The following is a 15,155-nucleotide window of genomic DNA, read 5'->3' on the forward strand; positions in this document are numbered from 1 at the left end:
AGGAAATGAACATACTTCATGAGCTACTTAGGACTTCAAGAGATTTAAAGAATTCCTGAATTAGGTAAAGAAAGAAAAAAAATTCTGGTTTTGGAAAAGCAGAGTGATGAAAAAAATTAAAGATTTGTGTGTGCATTTATGTGTATATCCATGTGTGCATGCTGAACAGGCTATTTGTAAAAGTGTGAAATGATTTAAAAATTACATTTCCTAAAGACTTGTATGGGCATAAGTGGTTGACTATTTCCAATATTAGCTCTTAAAAGTAGTAATGCTCCCTTATTTTACAGAGAGTACGGTACTACTTTTTTTGGGGGGGGGCGGTGTTACTAAATTAAAGTCTATAGAAAATTGTTCTAATTTCAAAATGATTTTTCCTGTAAGGATAGCCATCGTTGTCAGAATAGACCAGTGGATTCACTGTAGTGATGAGCTAGGGGCCCAGTGGAGAAAGCACTGAACCCAAGTTCAAATATGAGGGTAGGCATTTCCTACGTACATACTACTGGACCGATCATTTAGTCTCTGCATCCATTTTCTCATCTGTAAAATGGGGGTTAATAATATCACCTACCTCCCACGGTTGTTGTGAAGATATAATGAGATATAAATACTAGTTATTTAGGTGTTTTCTACATAAATTTAATAGAATTGAATTTTCAGCTTAACACAACCATTATTCATACTAAGGCTTTTGAGTCTGTTTGTTACATAATAATATGTTTTTGCTTTTTTTTTTTTCCAGATCATGTATTTTAGTTCACTTTTTCCATATGTGGTACTCATATGCTTTCTAATCAGAGCCCTGCTTTTAAATGGTTCAATTGATGGCATCCGTCATATGTTTACCCCTAAGGTATGTGCTTAGCTTCAGAGTAAGACATAATTTATGAGTGTATTATATTAATTGTTAGAAATGCTTTGAATGTTAAAGGCCACCAGAGCCTGCCTTAGGAGGTTAATTTTCTTATACTTGGTGTTTTTTTTTAAATTTTAGATTGAGGGTTTTCTAAATCATTGGCACTATAACATGTGATATTGATCAAACTGAAATATTTCTTGTTTGTGTTCAAGAGTCCGTATTAGGATTTAAGACTTAAATATCAATCTAGTTGTGTTCTTTAAAATCATGGAATCTAAGACTACTCTAGTCATTATTTAAGATTTCAAATGATTTAAAAACATTTCAGATTGTTTTTACATATAACTGGTGAAAAATAAAATACTAAATAAAATTTTTTTTTTTCAGAAGTAAAGGCTTAAAGTCAAAGCCTTGATTCCAACCCCTTTCCCATTCCAGAAACATAGATAGAAAGAAAAATGTGTTGTGTTTTTGAAAAGATAATGATAAAAATGAAGCAATTGATTTTTAAAATGTGGAGGGAAAGGTTCTCTATTTCTAAAGGTAACAATATTAAAAAATAATTTTATGCTGATAAAAGTATAGAATTTAATTCTTCACTGATCATCTATAAATAAAAAAGGGTTGTTATGTATATGATTGTTGTTGTTGTCATTGTTCAGTTATTTCAGTTGTGACCAACACTTTGTGACCCCATTTGAGGTTTTCTTAGCAGAGATACTGGCATGGTTTGCCTTTTTCTGCTCCAGCTCACTTTACTGTTGAGGAAACTGGAGCAAACTGGGTTAAGTGACTTGCCCAGGGTCACATAGCTAGTAGGTGTCCGATGCCAGACTTGAATTCAGAAAAATGAGTCTTCTTGACTTTAGTCCCAGGATTTTGTGCTACCAAACACTAGTAAGTTAATAGTCAACTTAATAAGTGCTTCTGGGAATAACAACAACAACAATAATTAATAGCTGTCTAGTGCATTCAGGTTTGCAAATTACCTCTTTCGATCCTTGCAATGAACTCTGTGAATTAGGAGCCTGTTGTTATCCCCATTTTACAGTTGAGGAAACTGAAGCCTAGAGATGCTAAGTGACAGTTACATAGCAAGTAAGCGTTTAAGATGAATTGAAACTCGTCTTTCATTTTTTTTTTTCCACTGCTTTATGCTGTCTCCACACAGGATATAGAATTGTTGCAGTTCTAAATTATTTGTGTTCTTGTTGAACTGGGAAATCTGGCTACTGAATTACTTCTCAGTTGTGTATAACTTTTGAAGAGAATTCAACTTAGGAAATATAGGAGGCAAAATTTGTATTTTCCATCTTTAAGGGGGTACTATTCACTGCAGTTAGCTGGATTCTAGACACATCAGCTACTTGAAATACCCGGCTTGCAGTTTGACATGAAATAACAATAAAGGATTTGGGTATCTATTTTAGTTAGTTTTTGAAGTCACGACTAAGATATAGTATGGTAGAAGAAATCCTTGCCTTACTTTGTTTGCTTGTGTATATGAATGTATGTATGTGTATGAGTGTATATATGTATGAGTGTGTGTATGTACATGTGAGTGTATGTATGTGTGAGAGTGTATATATTTATGTATGTGTGTGCATATGTGTGAATGAGTATAAATAGGTATGTGAGTGTGTATGTGAGTATATGTGAGTGTGAGCATGTGTTTGTGTGTGTATATGTGTGTAAGTATATATATATATATTTGTATATGATCATATGTATGTATGCCGGAGAATGTGAGCATATGTATGTACGTGAATGTACATGTATGTGTACATGTGTATGTGAGTATATATGGGTGTGTGAATATATGTGTGAGAGACAGTATATGTGAGTGTATATATGAGTACATATTGGTGTGTGTGTATGAGTGTATGTGTATGTGTGCACATGCACTCTAGGCAGGTGGAGGTGTCAGGGAGGGGAGGGCCATCTTTCTCCTTGGAGCCTCTCTAGAGCACTATGGTTTGGCAGTATGGATTGGGAAGGCCCTTTGATGCTTCCTTTCCCTCCTTCTCAAAAGAGTCTATTAAGCATGGATAGACTGGCCAGCCTTTCCCGGCTCCGCTTGGGCAGAGGTACTCCTAGCTACATCCATGGACATCCCCCTCTCTATGGAGGCATACTGAACTTTGCCACTTTGCAGTGGGGTCACGTCAGTAGCCACAGGATCCGAGATTCGGAGCCAGGTGCAGTGTAGCATAGATTCAGAGAAGGACCCGGATTAGAATTCTGGTTCTTCTTAGACAAGGGCAAGTCACTTAACCCTCCTAGACTTCAGTTTCCTCCTATGTAAAACCAGAGGATTGGCTTTGCTGGCAGCTGAATTGCCTTCCATCTCTAATTCTGTCTTCCTGTGACTGGAGGTAGTAATGATAAGCATTGCTCCATACCATCTGAATTTATCTAGTAACAGGATCACAGAACTTTGAAAGGTAGATGGAATCTTAATAGCCATCTAATCTAATCCATCCTTGAAAGAAATCCCCTGTAACATATTTGATAAGCGGTCACACTGTCTCTGCTCGATCCCATGTGGACAAAAACAAACAAACAAACAAATTCTTGAATTACTAGGGAAGAATCAAATAAACAGCTGTTTCAGAAATCCTAAAATAAATTTGACATCAATGTATGGAATTGTTACTAAAAAGAGTATTTAGCTCCATCTAGTGACCAAAGACTGAATGTGTCAATGTCATTGGGTCACTACAGGAATTTAACGTGTCTGATTGGGAAGAGTCAGGATATGTGTATTATACAGAAAATTTTTATATTCTGTATTTAATTAGATAGATATTTTTCAGAAATTTAAAAGAGCAATTAATTGTTTCATTGAGCAAACGAAGGAGATTTTGACTTATCTAAATGCATTTGTAGTGGTTATTAGTGATAAAATACTGACCCCAATTCTAGTGTAACCACAATAAAACAACTCTAATGAACTCTGGTAAATAGATTCTCAGCCATCTTAGTTGTATATAACCTGGCTAGTACCTGTCATTAAATAGACAGTATATAAATATTTCTTGAGTGAAGAAAAGGCTGTGTGAGGTGGGGGGTGTATCACTGGACTTGAAGTTAGGAAGACCCAGGCACAAATCCCGTCATAGACACCAGGTGTTTGCCACTGGGCAAATCACTTAACCTCTGTGTGCTTCAGTTTCCTCATCTGAAAAATGAGGAAGTTGACCTCTAAGTCTCCTTTCAGTTTAAATATGTAATCTTAATGAGTGAATGAATGACTTTGAGATTTGTAGAAAGTCCAACTCGTCCATGTTTTCCATTGTCTTCGAATCAATTCATTTGAAAGATAGATGGAGCCCTTTCTTTGACATCCCTATCCCTTCCCACTGATTTACTACCCCAACTCCAGTAGAGACCTCCCTTTAAAAAATAAAAAAAATTTGATCAATCAAAAACAATGGTCTTTAAACGTATGCCTTATACATCATTTCTAGTCCACCACCTCCCTGCTGGACAGCAAGAGGTGTGCCTTGACATAAGTCTTCTGAATCAAGTTACTCACATACATATCAGTTAAAGAACCATTTCACTTTATGAACCATAGAACTTTGGGAGGGTTTGGTTTCTTTTTACTTAGGAACCAAATCATCTTCTAACAAAGAAAAGATATTTCAAGGTACTTTACGTTTGTGTTTCTTTAAAAGCTTTTAATATTGGGGACTGGAAATGACTCTTTACATCAGGAAGTGAGCGGAAATAAGAATTGGAATCGGTTGGCGGTATTCACATATAACAGTGGAAGATGTGCTTATAGACACGTGTCAATATTCTCTTTGATTCACATATCTCATTGTAATGTATTTTAATAGTTGTCAGACTGTCTTTCTTTATCATAGATCTATCGCCAAATTGTATTTTGCAGCTGACTTTTATTATGTCTTGTTTTAAACAGCTTGAAATAATGTTGGAGCCCAAGGTCTGGAGAGAAGCTGCTACTCAGGTGTTTTTTGCCTTAGGACTGGGGTTTGGTGGAGTCATCGCCTTTTCAAGTTACAACAAGAGAGACAACAACTGTCATTTTGATGCTGTCCTGGTGTCCTTCATCAATTTTTTCACTTCGGTCCTGGCCACATTGGTAGTGTTTGCTGTTCTGGGCTTCAAAGCAAACATCGTAAATGAGAAATGCGTTAGCCAGTATGAAAATTCATCCTCTTTCATATTTTGACAATATCATTTGGTGAAGGATAGGTTCCCAGGGTAATCATAACATTTTACTCTTTTCCAGAAATTCTGAGATGATTGTTAAGCTTCTGAAAATGGGCAATATTAGCCAAGATATCATTCCTCATCACATCAACTTATCAGCTATAACCGCTCAAGATTATCATTTAGTTTATGACATCATTGAGAAGGTGAAGGAAGAGGAATTTCCTGCCCTTCATCTCAACCCATGTCAAATTGAAGATGAGCTTGATAAAGTGAGTGGCCTTTAAAAAAAATGGCTAACACTTGAGTGCAAATAAGTGAATAAATATAATAGCCATCCTGTAGTTATAATATCATGTTTTTATAAGTGAATAGAAATCATAATAGATTTAAAAATTATATATTGTTTATTGCATAGACATTTATAGTTCAGATGTTACAGAAGTAATTTTTTTAATCATAAAGTTTTGACATTTAATATTGAAGTGGTTTTACTTGTTTCAGCCATATGTGAAGGATTTATAATTTCGTCAGCAATAGAGCATTCCCAGTATGGGTGCTCTCTTTTCTATTGCAGGTAGCAGCATCTCTATATCAGTCAATAATTCTCAAGGGCTTGCTTGATGCTCCTAGGGGTTAAGTGGCTTCCTCAGTGTGATACTGAATTTAGGTCCACGTCCTCGTGACTTCAAGCCCATTGTTCTGTTTACTCTAGTGAATCTGTGTGTGATCTCACTCATGTGGAAATTCCCTCCAAAAATGGAGATCTCATCCCTTTGTGACCATTTCTTCCTTCAATTTTGCCACAGGGGATCCTTTAACAGTACAGTGTTCTTGTGTTCTCTTGACATCTTGGAATTACAGTGGAGAATGTGGGATCTAATCTCACCATACTGCTTCTGTTTCCCTATGGCTAAACTAGAATAGATACGAAAATATTACCTTGAAACCTGGCTGCAGTTTTTCTATCTGTTCTAATTAATCTGGTTACACAGTATGGCAGAGGTAGCTTGGCATCGTGGTTACAGAGTCAGCCCAGAATTAGCAAGACAAGAGTGCAAGTCTTGTTTCTGATTCATACTGGCTAGGGGACCCTGGGTAAATCAGGCAATTCTTTAAGACTATAAGTTGCAGAAATTACTAGTCTGAATTGATGAAATCACAGGTCAAAACAAAAAAAGACAAAAACAGCACATAGTAAAATTTCTTTTTATTTGAGTAAAAAGCAAACTTTTCAGGTGTACCAAGTTTAAAGGTAAATTATCATATGGTATTTTTTCTTTTATTCTTGTTGGTATAAATGGATTATAGTATAGGTATTAGTTTTTATTCTAGGGTAGAAGAAGCAACATGAAAAACTAATAAGCTTTTCAAATCAATCTTTATGTATATGTCTCGTGAGATACAAAATGAAGGAGATATAATTAAGTCTGAGGAGCCAGAAGAGAATAACCCACCAGGACCTTATTTTATTTTAGTTCAGAAAGGGGTTAAGTGGAATTGATATGTTACAGTTGTCAAGTCATTTATTGCTTGTGATGGAAAAGGGAAATGTAATTCATTTTAAGACAAGAACTTTGGGGACTTTTATGCGTGAGAATTTGAGACATTCATTCTTAGATAAGATCATTGGTGAGGTTATCCAATCTGTTTTTGTTTTGATTGTCTTTAAAGAAAAGCTACATGTGTATAAAAGAAAAGCTGTGTATTTAAAGAAAAGCTGTATGTGTATATGTGTGTATGTATACTTATATATTCATCATCCAAAGTAAGGTGCTATTGGTTAAGTGTTTACTACTTGCAAATGCCATATGAAAATATGATAAATACAGCAATGAAAGTTAATATATCAAACTGTAAATAATTTGAAAAATACCTTTCTCATCAAGGAAAAGAGTATAGATACATATTAAACTAATGAGATGATGGATCTTATGCTTTTTACATGAAAGCTGTCTTAATCTGAATACTTTGTTACACATTTTTGTACAAAATAGTAGTTTTTGCCATTGTTTCCATGTCTCTTATTTTAAATTTATTTTTCTACTTTGACCGCATTTTTAATGTTAGCCATTCCATACATGATACTTAGATGGAAACAAAAGATGAATACTTAGAATTATCAAATAATTTCTCTAGGTCGTATGAATTACATGAAAAAGTTCATGGATATTTTCTTATATTAGGTTCTTTTTCTGCATATTTAGATAACAAGAAAGCATATTTATGGAAATATAAGTTGATTTTTTTCCTAGGAAATGTCAAGCCTGGTTAATTGTGTGTATGTCTGTGTATATACACACTTGTATGCATAGTGTGTATATATACACACATAGCGTATATAATTTATATATGCAAATTATATGTGTATATACGCATAAAAAGTATGTGTTTATATGTATTTAAGGGTATGCGTAATGTATATATACACACATATACATAATCGACATTGTATATCATTGATTTGATAAAACTGATATATACTGATAGAATTGATACTATATATGCAATACACATATATAATATATAAGATTATATATACACACACGCATACTTTGTATACATATACACTATGTTCTATGGTAATGTCTAGGTGTACTACCCTTCCTCCCCTCAAAAAAATGTTCTCTCTCCTGTATAACAAAGAAATGACAGTTAAGAAAAACCAAGTGAAGCAGGAACTACATCTGTCATTGTATGTAACAGTCCACACCTGTAGTCTCCTACCTCTCTACTGAAACAAGGAACGTATTTCACCTCTTTTCTGGGGCCAAGATTGGTCATTATAATTATTTAGCACTTAGTGTCATTGTAGTTTTCTTTTTATACTTTACAACTGCTGTGACTTATGTATTTTAAGAGGAGAAAAATATTGTGGAAATCCCCAATGGGAGTACCGACAATTTCTTTTTCTTATATTACTGTCATTAAAATATTTTTAGGCACAAGAAAGAGATGAATGTCAAGGATTAGCTTTCCATTTCTTCTTCTTGCATCATGTGTCATGTTACCAAGTAGAAAACTACAGTGATATGATAAACTCTTTGGCATTCTATACATAGAGTAGTTAAATTTGTGGATTCTGAAATAACTGGAAAGTAACCATCAAAAAATTATGACAAATATGAAAGCAAAGAATTCGAATGGGATGGAATTTGGCAGTTGAGATTTTTCCCTTCCAAGGCTCTTCTATCCTGTCCCACATTTTTATGGCTAGATTTTTCTATTAAGTATGATTAGAGTTTTAAATCCTTAGGAGTCTCAGAGCAATCAGCTAAAGTGTTCTTGGGGGAAAGGGGTGCTCAAAAGAGGTCACTTTTATTATTATATAAATTGGTGGTTAGTCATGAAGGACAGAAAGTTTTGCTCGGCAGGTCTTTTAAATTATAATTAATTATTATCATAAAACCAGTGATGCTCACACTATCATAGCCAAAGTATTAAGAAAATAATCCTATAATCTCCATTCATAGCAGATGTGGAAGAGTTATCGGGGTGGGGGGGGCAATTGACTTAAGATATAAAAGGTCAGATTGTCACTCTTCTGGAAAATTTCTGTTCACTTGGTTTTCATCTAGTTTGCATTCACACATTTTTAATTTTAAAAAATAAGTTGTTATGCATATTTGCTGATTAATTAGGTCATGTGGAGATTAAAGAGAAAAATACTTTGTAATTTTTGTTTGGCATAGAAATAGACATATGCTTATATTCCCCTCTGTAGAGCAATCAAACAACATGTTGAAGTGTATATACATATATGCAATTGTGAATTATGATTCTTAATTCTTTAATATCATAGGCACACAAAATAGGAGGGCCTCTTTCACTGTACTTTTTACAGGACAGATGCATTCATCAAAATGTTATAATCCTTAGGATACAAATGATTCTGACTCAGTGTAACAAAGTAACCTAGTGGCAGGATCTGGATCTAAGAAAATGATATGGCAAATTAATTAAATTGCTATCAACTATGTGTTGTCATCAACACGTTGATTTCATTTCTGATCCTCTGCCCTATTATTCAGAAATCCCTTTATGCTACTATGACTTCCATATAAAGTTGGATGCCCTATTACTTTTCATTCTCCATTAATTTGATTGTTTCCTGGTTGTCTCTTTTACAGGCCGTACAGGGGACGGGGTTAGCTTTTATTGCTTTCACTGAAGCAATGACCCATTTCCCTGCCTCTCCCTTCTGGTCGGTGATGTTCTTCCTCATGCTCATAAACTTAGGACTTGGCAGTATGTTTGGGACCATCGAAGGAATCATAACACCGATTGTCGATACCTTTAAAGTCAGGAAGGAGATACTTACTGGTTAGTCTTATGTATTTTATGACTCATTGAGCTACTAAGATGGTTTTTACTCAAGTGAAGGATCAAGGAAGAAAAGAAGTTTTTATTTTCTATTTTGCTTTTACCTGCGTGAAGTCTCTGTCATGAAATCACAAAGGTTAATAAATGGTGGAGCTGGAATTCATACCCAGATCATCCAACCCTAAATCTTGTGCTCCTTCCTTCTGCTCTCAACTGCCTCAACTTTTTATTGTCAATTCCTTTGAAAAAAAAGTTTTATTACTCATATATTTGAGCACCAACACCCTACTTAGGCCCCCTGTCTGGACATGGAAGTGATCCTTGTTTCTTGAAGGCTGCACTAGTGAATCCTGAGTTCTGGCAAGCCTTGCCAATCTCTCAAAGGCTTTGAGTACAGGTCTGGCGATGGATGAATGTCTCTGGTGGCCAAGCACTAGTCTGCGTCAGTTCAGAAAAGCTGTAAGATGATGGTGTATTTCTGGCCATAATAGCTCAGAAAGGAGGGGAGGAGCCAAGATGGCAGAGAGAAGCCAGGAAGTTGTCTGAGCTTTCCCCAGTGTCCCTGAGAAACAACAATAAATCAAACTCTAAACATTCTTGAGCGATAGAACCTACAAAAAGACAAACTGAAAACTTAAGTTTTCAGCTTAAGATAACTTAGGACTTCAGGAAAGCTCACTTAGGTAAAAGGGGAGCACAGCTCAACGTGGACAACGTCCAGGCAAGACAGCCAGAGGATCTTAGCCATAGCACAGATCAGCAGTCGAGGCCCCTCGGTCCTGGATCAGCAGGCCGGTGGCACAGGAGGCCAGCTATGAGACCTCCAGCCCTAGTGCAGAAGGCAAATTGCCAGCCCGGAAACCAAGTAACAAGAAGTGTGACCAGGCTAGGCCATCTCAATGCAGTGACTAGGCCCCTGGCCCTCGGCACAAGGAACTTGGGACAGTGCCCCCTGTGCTTCAGGAGTAAAACTCAACTTTAAAAGCCACAAAATAGGCAAAAAAAAAGTGAGCAAGAAGCAAAATAGCTCAGGAAGGCAGTCTGCTGAGGTATAAAGGAATTATCACCCACTTCCGTAGGGCTGATCCTCACAGAGAAAACCACTATTATAAGATGTACAATTCTGCAAAAATAACAAGAATAAAACCAATGTAATGGCATTAAAATGTTTTTAAGTATCTGTGAGGTACAGGGTAGTCAACATAAAGCAATGTATGAACTCTCAGGACATACAGTACATTTTCACTTTAGATTTAAACCAAACAGATAAGATCAAAATGGAAATTTGACCTTTTTCAGTCATCAGTTTAGGCATACACAGAGCATTGGCGCCCAGCAGTCCCTCACTGTGGCTGGTTGGAAGACATCACATGAAAAGAAATAAATTCTATCACAGCAGACAGGAGGTGATTGGTTACAGATTTCAGAGGCAACTATGAGTATACAATCAACCCATCGGCTTATTTAGAACAAAGGTCAAAGTAATCACCAGTTTAAAAGAAAGATGAAATTACCAGATTATTTTCTTTTAAAATTATCCTAAGAATGAATGAATGAAAAGGCATTTAGTAAGTACATTGTATGTGATAAGCACTGGGGATACAAATACAGAACCTGTCTTTAAGGTGTTCAGATTCTAATATGATGAGATGGCATATTAAGAGAAGTGTTATTTCCAGGGAAGAGAGTTTGGTTTTAGAAAACCAGAGGTATAGAGAGTACAGTTATAGGGGAGTAGATCTGACTTTTCATGAGCAATGAGTATACCAGCACTAGATGGTGGCTGCATTGGTGTACAGTTGTAGGCCAGAATTTTGCCAGGGTGAAAAGTGAAGCATGACTGGAGGCTGGCTAGATATATTGGGCCTTGGGAGGCACTCACTAATCAAAACATCGTGGGCCATTAGCACTAAGTATTGAATTTTTATTGATAGTTTTTAATCACTAAACTTGAGGATTAACATTTTTCTTGTTTGCTCTTTTTCTCCAGTTGTCTGTTGTCTTCTGGCATTTTCTATTGGCCTGATATTTGTGCAACGTTCTGGAAATTATTTTGTCACAATGTTCGATGACTATTCTGCTACTTTGCCTCTGTTAATTGTGGTCATTTTGGAGAATATTGCGGTGTCGACTATTTATGGCATAGACAAGTAAGTTTCAAAATAATCTCCTTGGTTAATTTTATCTTTAGTCTTGGAAGACTCATGCACTATATTTCTATCATCAGAAATAAAGTGGGATATTATGGAAATGACAGAAATCTTTAAAATAAAATGATAGTTCTCCCATTATTAGAGGCTTCCTCTGATGCCTGTGTTTTCTTTTTTTTTTTTTAATAAATTTATTTATTTATTTATTTTTAGTTTTCAACATTCACTTTCTTAAGATTTTGAGTTCCAAATTTTCTCCCAATCTCTCCCCTCCCCCTACCCCAAGAAGGCATGTAAATTGATATAGGTTCAACATATACATTCATTAAACCTATTTTCACATTAGTCATGTTGTAAACAAGAATTAGAACCAATGGGGATGCCTGTGTTTGGTTACGCCAGTAGAACATGCCAGCTTTTATCTAACCCCAGCAAGCTAGAAAGGTTTTTATTATGAGCTCCTCGTCTCTGTCTCTCCTTTCTCCCTCTCTCTCTTTCTTTCTCTTTCTGCCTCTCCATCTGTCACTCTCTTCCTCCCTTTCTCTCTCACTGTCCCTTTTTTGTGCTCTCTCTTCTCTCTCTCTTTTTCTTACTCTCCCTCTTTCCAGTTCCCACTCTCTCTATACATATCTCTCAGGCTATCTTGCATTTCTAATCAGATTTCAGTTGGGCAACTTATTTAATTTGGATTTTCTTTATAGGTCTTAAGTTACAAGGTAATTCACAAGTGCTGTGACCATGTGTTGCAGTATAAGTACCTCACTGGTACCTTTATACTATTATAGAATGAATTGTTCCTTTCACACAGGCAAACCATTCAGACCTTAAGTCCCTCTTAGTTGAGCTTCTGGATGGACATTTTTCTAAAATATAGAAAACTTCCTTAAATAAAATCCCTAAATAAACTAGATCCTTTTCTTAATGACTCAAGATAACTGGGGTGAGTGTCAATGGCTGTGCTCAGCTCTGATACAGTGCTGTCTGGGGAATGAGCAAGGTGTTTAGGGCTATCCTCAGTGGAACTCCAACTGCTTCTATTTTCTTATTCTGAGTCTGCCTTTAAATTTTCTTTAATACTTTATTGTTGTAGAAGTAAGTTTATATTTACTGCAGATGGCTATTATACCTATCCCTTTTTCACCACTTGAATTATTGCCCCAAAGAAACTATTACAGAATAGGTACATTTATCTCATTTGTCATTTGTTGTTGCACTTAGCACAGCATCTGGCCCAGAGCAAGTGCTTAACAAATGCTTGAGTGACTGTTGACTACTGAATCTTTTGGAACAAACCCGGAATTTCATTGGTAAGGAGAATGCCTAGTTTAGAAACTCCCTCCACCAATGCACCATTACTTGCTTTCCGACTTTAGAATCTTAAGAGATGCCTGAGACAATGAGAAGTTGTGACTTGCCTAGGGTCACAAAGTCCTTATGTAGCAGGGGATAGATTTTAACCTAGATTTTTTTGACTTTTGAGACCAGCCTTCTATCCATTTTGCAAAGCTCCATTATAGCTTACTAAATGAGGAAACTGACCTCCTTCTTAGTGATGGAAAAGGCTATAGTGTAATTTCAAAGGCTTTCAAATAAGGTCAACACAATTAATATAGAGAATGTCGAAGCTCTTCTCTAGGAAAAGTGATCTTGGATTTACTTTTTTTTTTTTTTTGCTTTTTTGGTGAGGCAATTGGGGTTAAGTGACTTGCCCAGGGCCACACAGCTAGTGTCATGTGTCTGAGACTGGATTTGTCCTCCTGACTCCAAGGCCAGAGCTCTATCCACTGTGCCACCTAGCTGCCCCTTGGATTTACTTTTAAGAGTATCCCAGCCTATTCATTAGCTGGAATTGTTTACCAAAAGAAGCAAAGTGATCAGAAAGGATCTTTAATTATTTGTTGTTTTTAGGTTCATGGAAGATCTGAAGGATATGCTGGGCTTTGCTCCTAACAGATATTACTACTACATGTGGAAATATGTGTCTCCCCTAGTGCTCTTGTCGTTACTGATTGCCAGCACGGTTCAAATTGGATTAAGTCGACCTGGCTATAATGCGTGGATAGAAGATAAGGTAAAACAATGAATTTCATTTTAAATAAAATCTATATGTAAACTCCAATGAATGAAAATTGTCAGTTCTAATACTCTTAAGTATTGTTTTCTGCATACCCTGTACAAAATGAAGTCATCTCTTGTGTAAGGCTCTTGAAAATTATTTTCTTATTACCCAAATCCATAAAATCCAATTTGGTTATCGCTATTTTTTTTCTTTCAAATCCTTATTAATGTTGATTGACAGCTATTTTCCATTATTATTAAAAAAAGAATGTGAAGATCATTTTGTTTTTCTAGAAAATTTTTTTACTAGAAAACCTACTTAGCAAAATTTCAGGAATATTTTAGCTTAAATATATTTAATGAGCTATTACCAGAATATATATCCCCCACCAGAAGGATACAGTAGCTACATATGAGTAACTTTTATATAAAATCACTATAATTAGTCTCTTGCTACTACTGTCATGAAATCTATATTTATTACAAATTTTCCAGAAAGTACAAGATGAAGTATTTAAGTTTTTCCAACTATCTAAGGAATTCTAGCAATTTAGACCAGTGAAAACAATCTGGATAATTCAGAGCTTTCCTTCTCCATCAGCCTTCTCCTCAACTGTCTTAATAATTTAGGCAATGTCTTTTCCATGGACAGTTTGAGGAATAGGATTTTATAGCTAGCTACCACATTTTCTCAAGTGATAAGGAAAAATATACTCAAAAAAAGCAAAATCTAAAAGTTTTCTATATGTATCTGTTTTTTGTAAGTCACTAGGCTAATATGCATGTGTTTATATCATTGGGATAAAATTATATCTATCATCTATCTCTATGCTTTAGTGGGAATAAAGGAAGAAAATTTATGATAATGTTTATATTTTGTTGTTTTCATCAGGCTGCTGAAGAATTTTTGAGCTTTCCAACTTGGGGCCTGGCGCTCTGTATAAGTCTGATGGTCTTAGCGATACTTCCTGTCCCAGTTGTCTTCATCATCCGCTGCTGCAACCTTATTGATGACAGTTCTGGCAATTTAGCATCTGTGACCTATAAGAGAGGACGGATCATTAAAGAACCTTCTAATTTAGAAGGAGATGATGCCAGCCTCATTCATGGAAAGATAGCAAGTGAGGTGCCTTCTCCAAATTTTGGTAAAAATATTTATCGAAAGCAGAGTGGTTCTCCAACTCTTGATACAGCTCCCAATGGACGGTATGGAATAGGGTACTTAATGGCAGATATGCCCGACATGCCAGAATCCGACTTATAGCTTCAAAACAAAACAAAACAAACAAACAACCCAACTCACCTTGTATTTAATTTTTATCACTGAACATTGGCTCTACTAAGAGAAGCAGCAGAAGCTTCACTTACCAGAGTGCGATCTCAGGTGTTCCATGTCTCCGATCTTTAATCCCAACAGTACATGGTACAGTCAACTGGAGCATCCCCTTTGGGTTCTTTGGTTTATGTTTGCACTGAAGGGATTATCAACAAATCTTTCCAGTGACCTAGTTCCTTCATGCTATCCAGGATTTTGTTGTTGTTGTTGTTTTTTTAATTCTCTCAATTGTATTTTAAGATAT

The 15,155-nt window shown here is 35.8% G+C and overlaps 1 protein-coding gene across 1 annotated transcript in view; it reads left to right on the top strand.

Annotated features, from left to right (window-relative positions):
- Nucleotides 1–14,839, top strand: part of SLC6A15 (solute carrier family 6 member 15) — a 33,836-nt gene extending 18,997 nt beyond the window's left edge. The window contains exons 5-11 of the mRNA XM_027842536.1: nucleotides 746–856; nucleotides 4,791–5,032; nucleotides 5,124–5,316; nucleotides 9,175–9,367; nucleotides 11,358–11,517; nucleotides 13,426–13,588; nucleotides 14,468–14,839. Of these exons, the coding sequence (XP_027698337.1) occupies nucleotides 746–856; nucleotides 4,791–5,032; nucleotides 5,124–5,316; nucleotides 9,175–9,367; nucleotides 11,358–11,517; nucleotides 13,426–13,588; nucleotides 14,468–14,839 (1,434 nt within the window). The remainder of the gene's footprint in view (nucleotides 1–745; nucleotides 857–4,790; nucleotides 5,033–5,123; nucleotides 5,317–9,174; nucleotides 9,368–11,357; nucleotides 11,518–13,425; nucleotides 13,589–14,467) is intronic.
- The last annotated feature ends 316 nt before the right edge of the window (nucleotides 14,840–15,155 follow it).

The sequence above is a fragment of the Vombatus ursinus genome, unplaced genomic scaffold (genome assembly GCF_900497805.2).
Source record: "Vombatus ursinus unplaced genomic scaffold, bare-nosed wombat genome assembly UNPS02014874.1, whole genome shotgun sequence".
NCBI classification, from domain to species: domain Eukaryota; kingdom Metazoa; phylum Chordata; class Mammalia; order Diprotodontia; family Vombatidae; genus Vombatus; species Vombatus ursinus.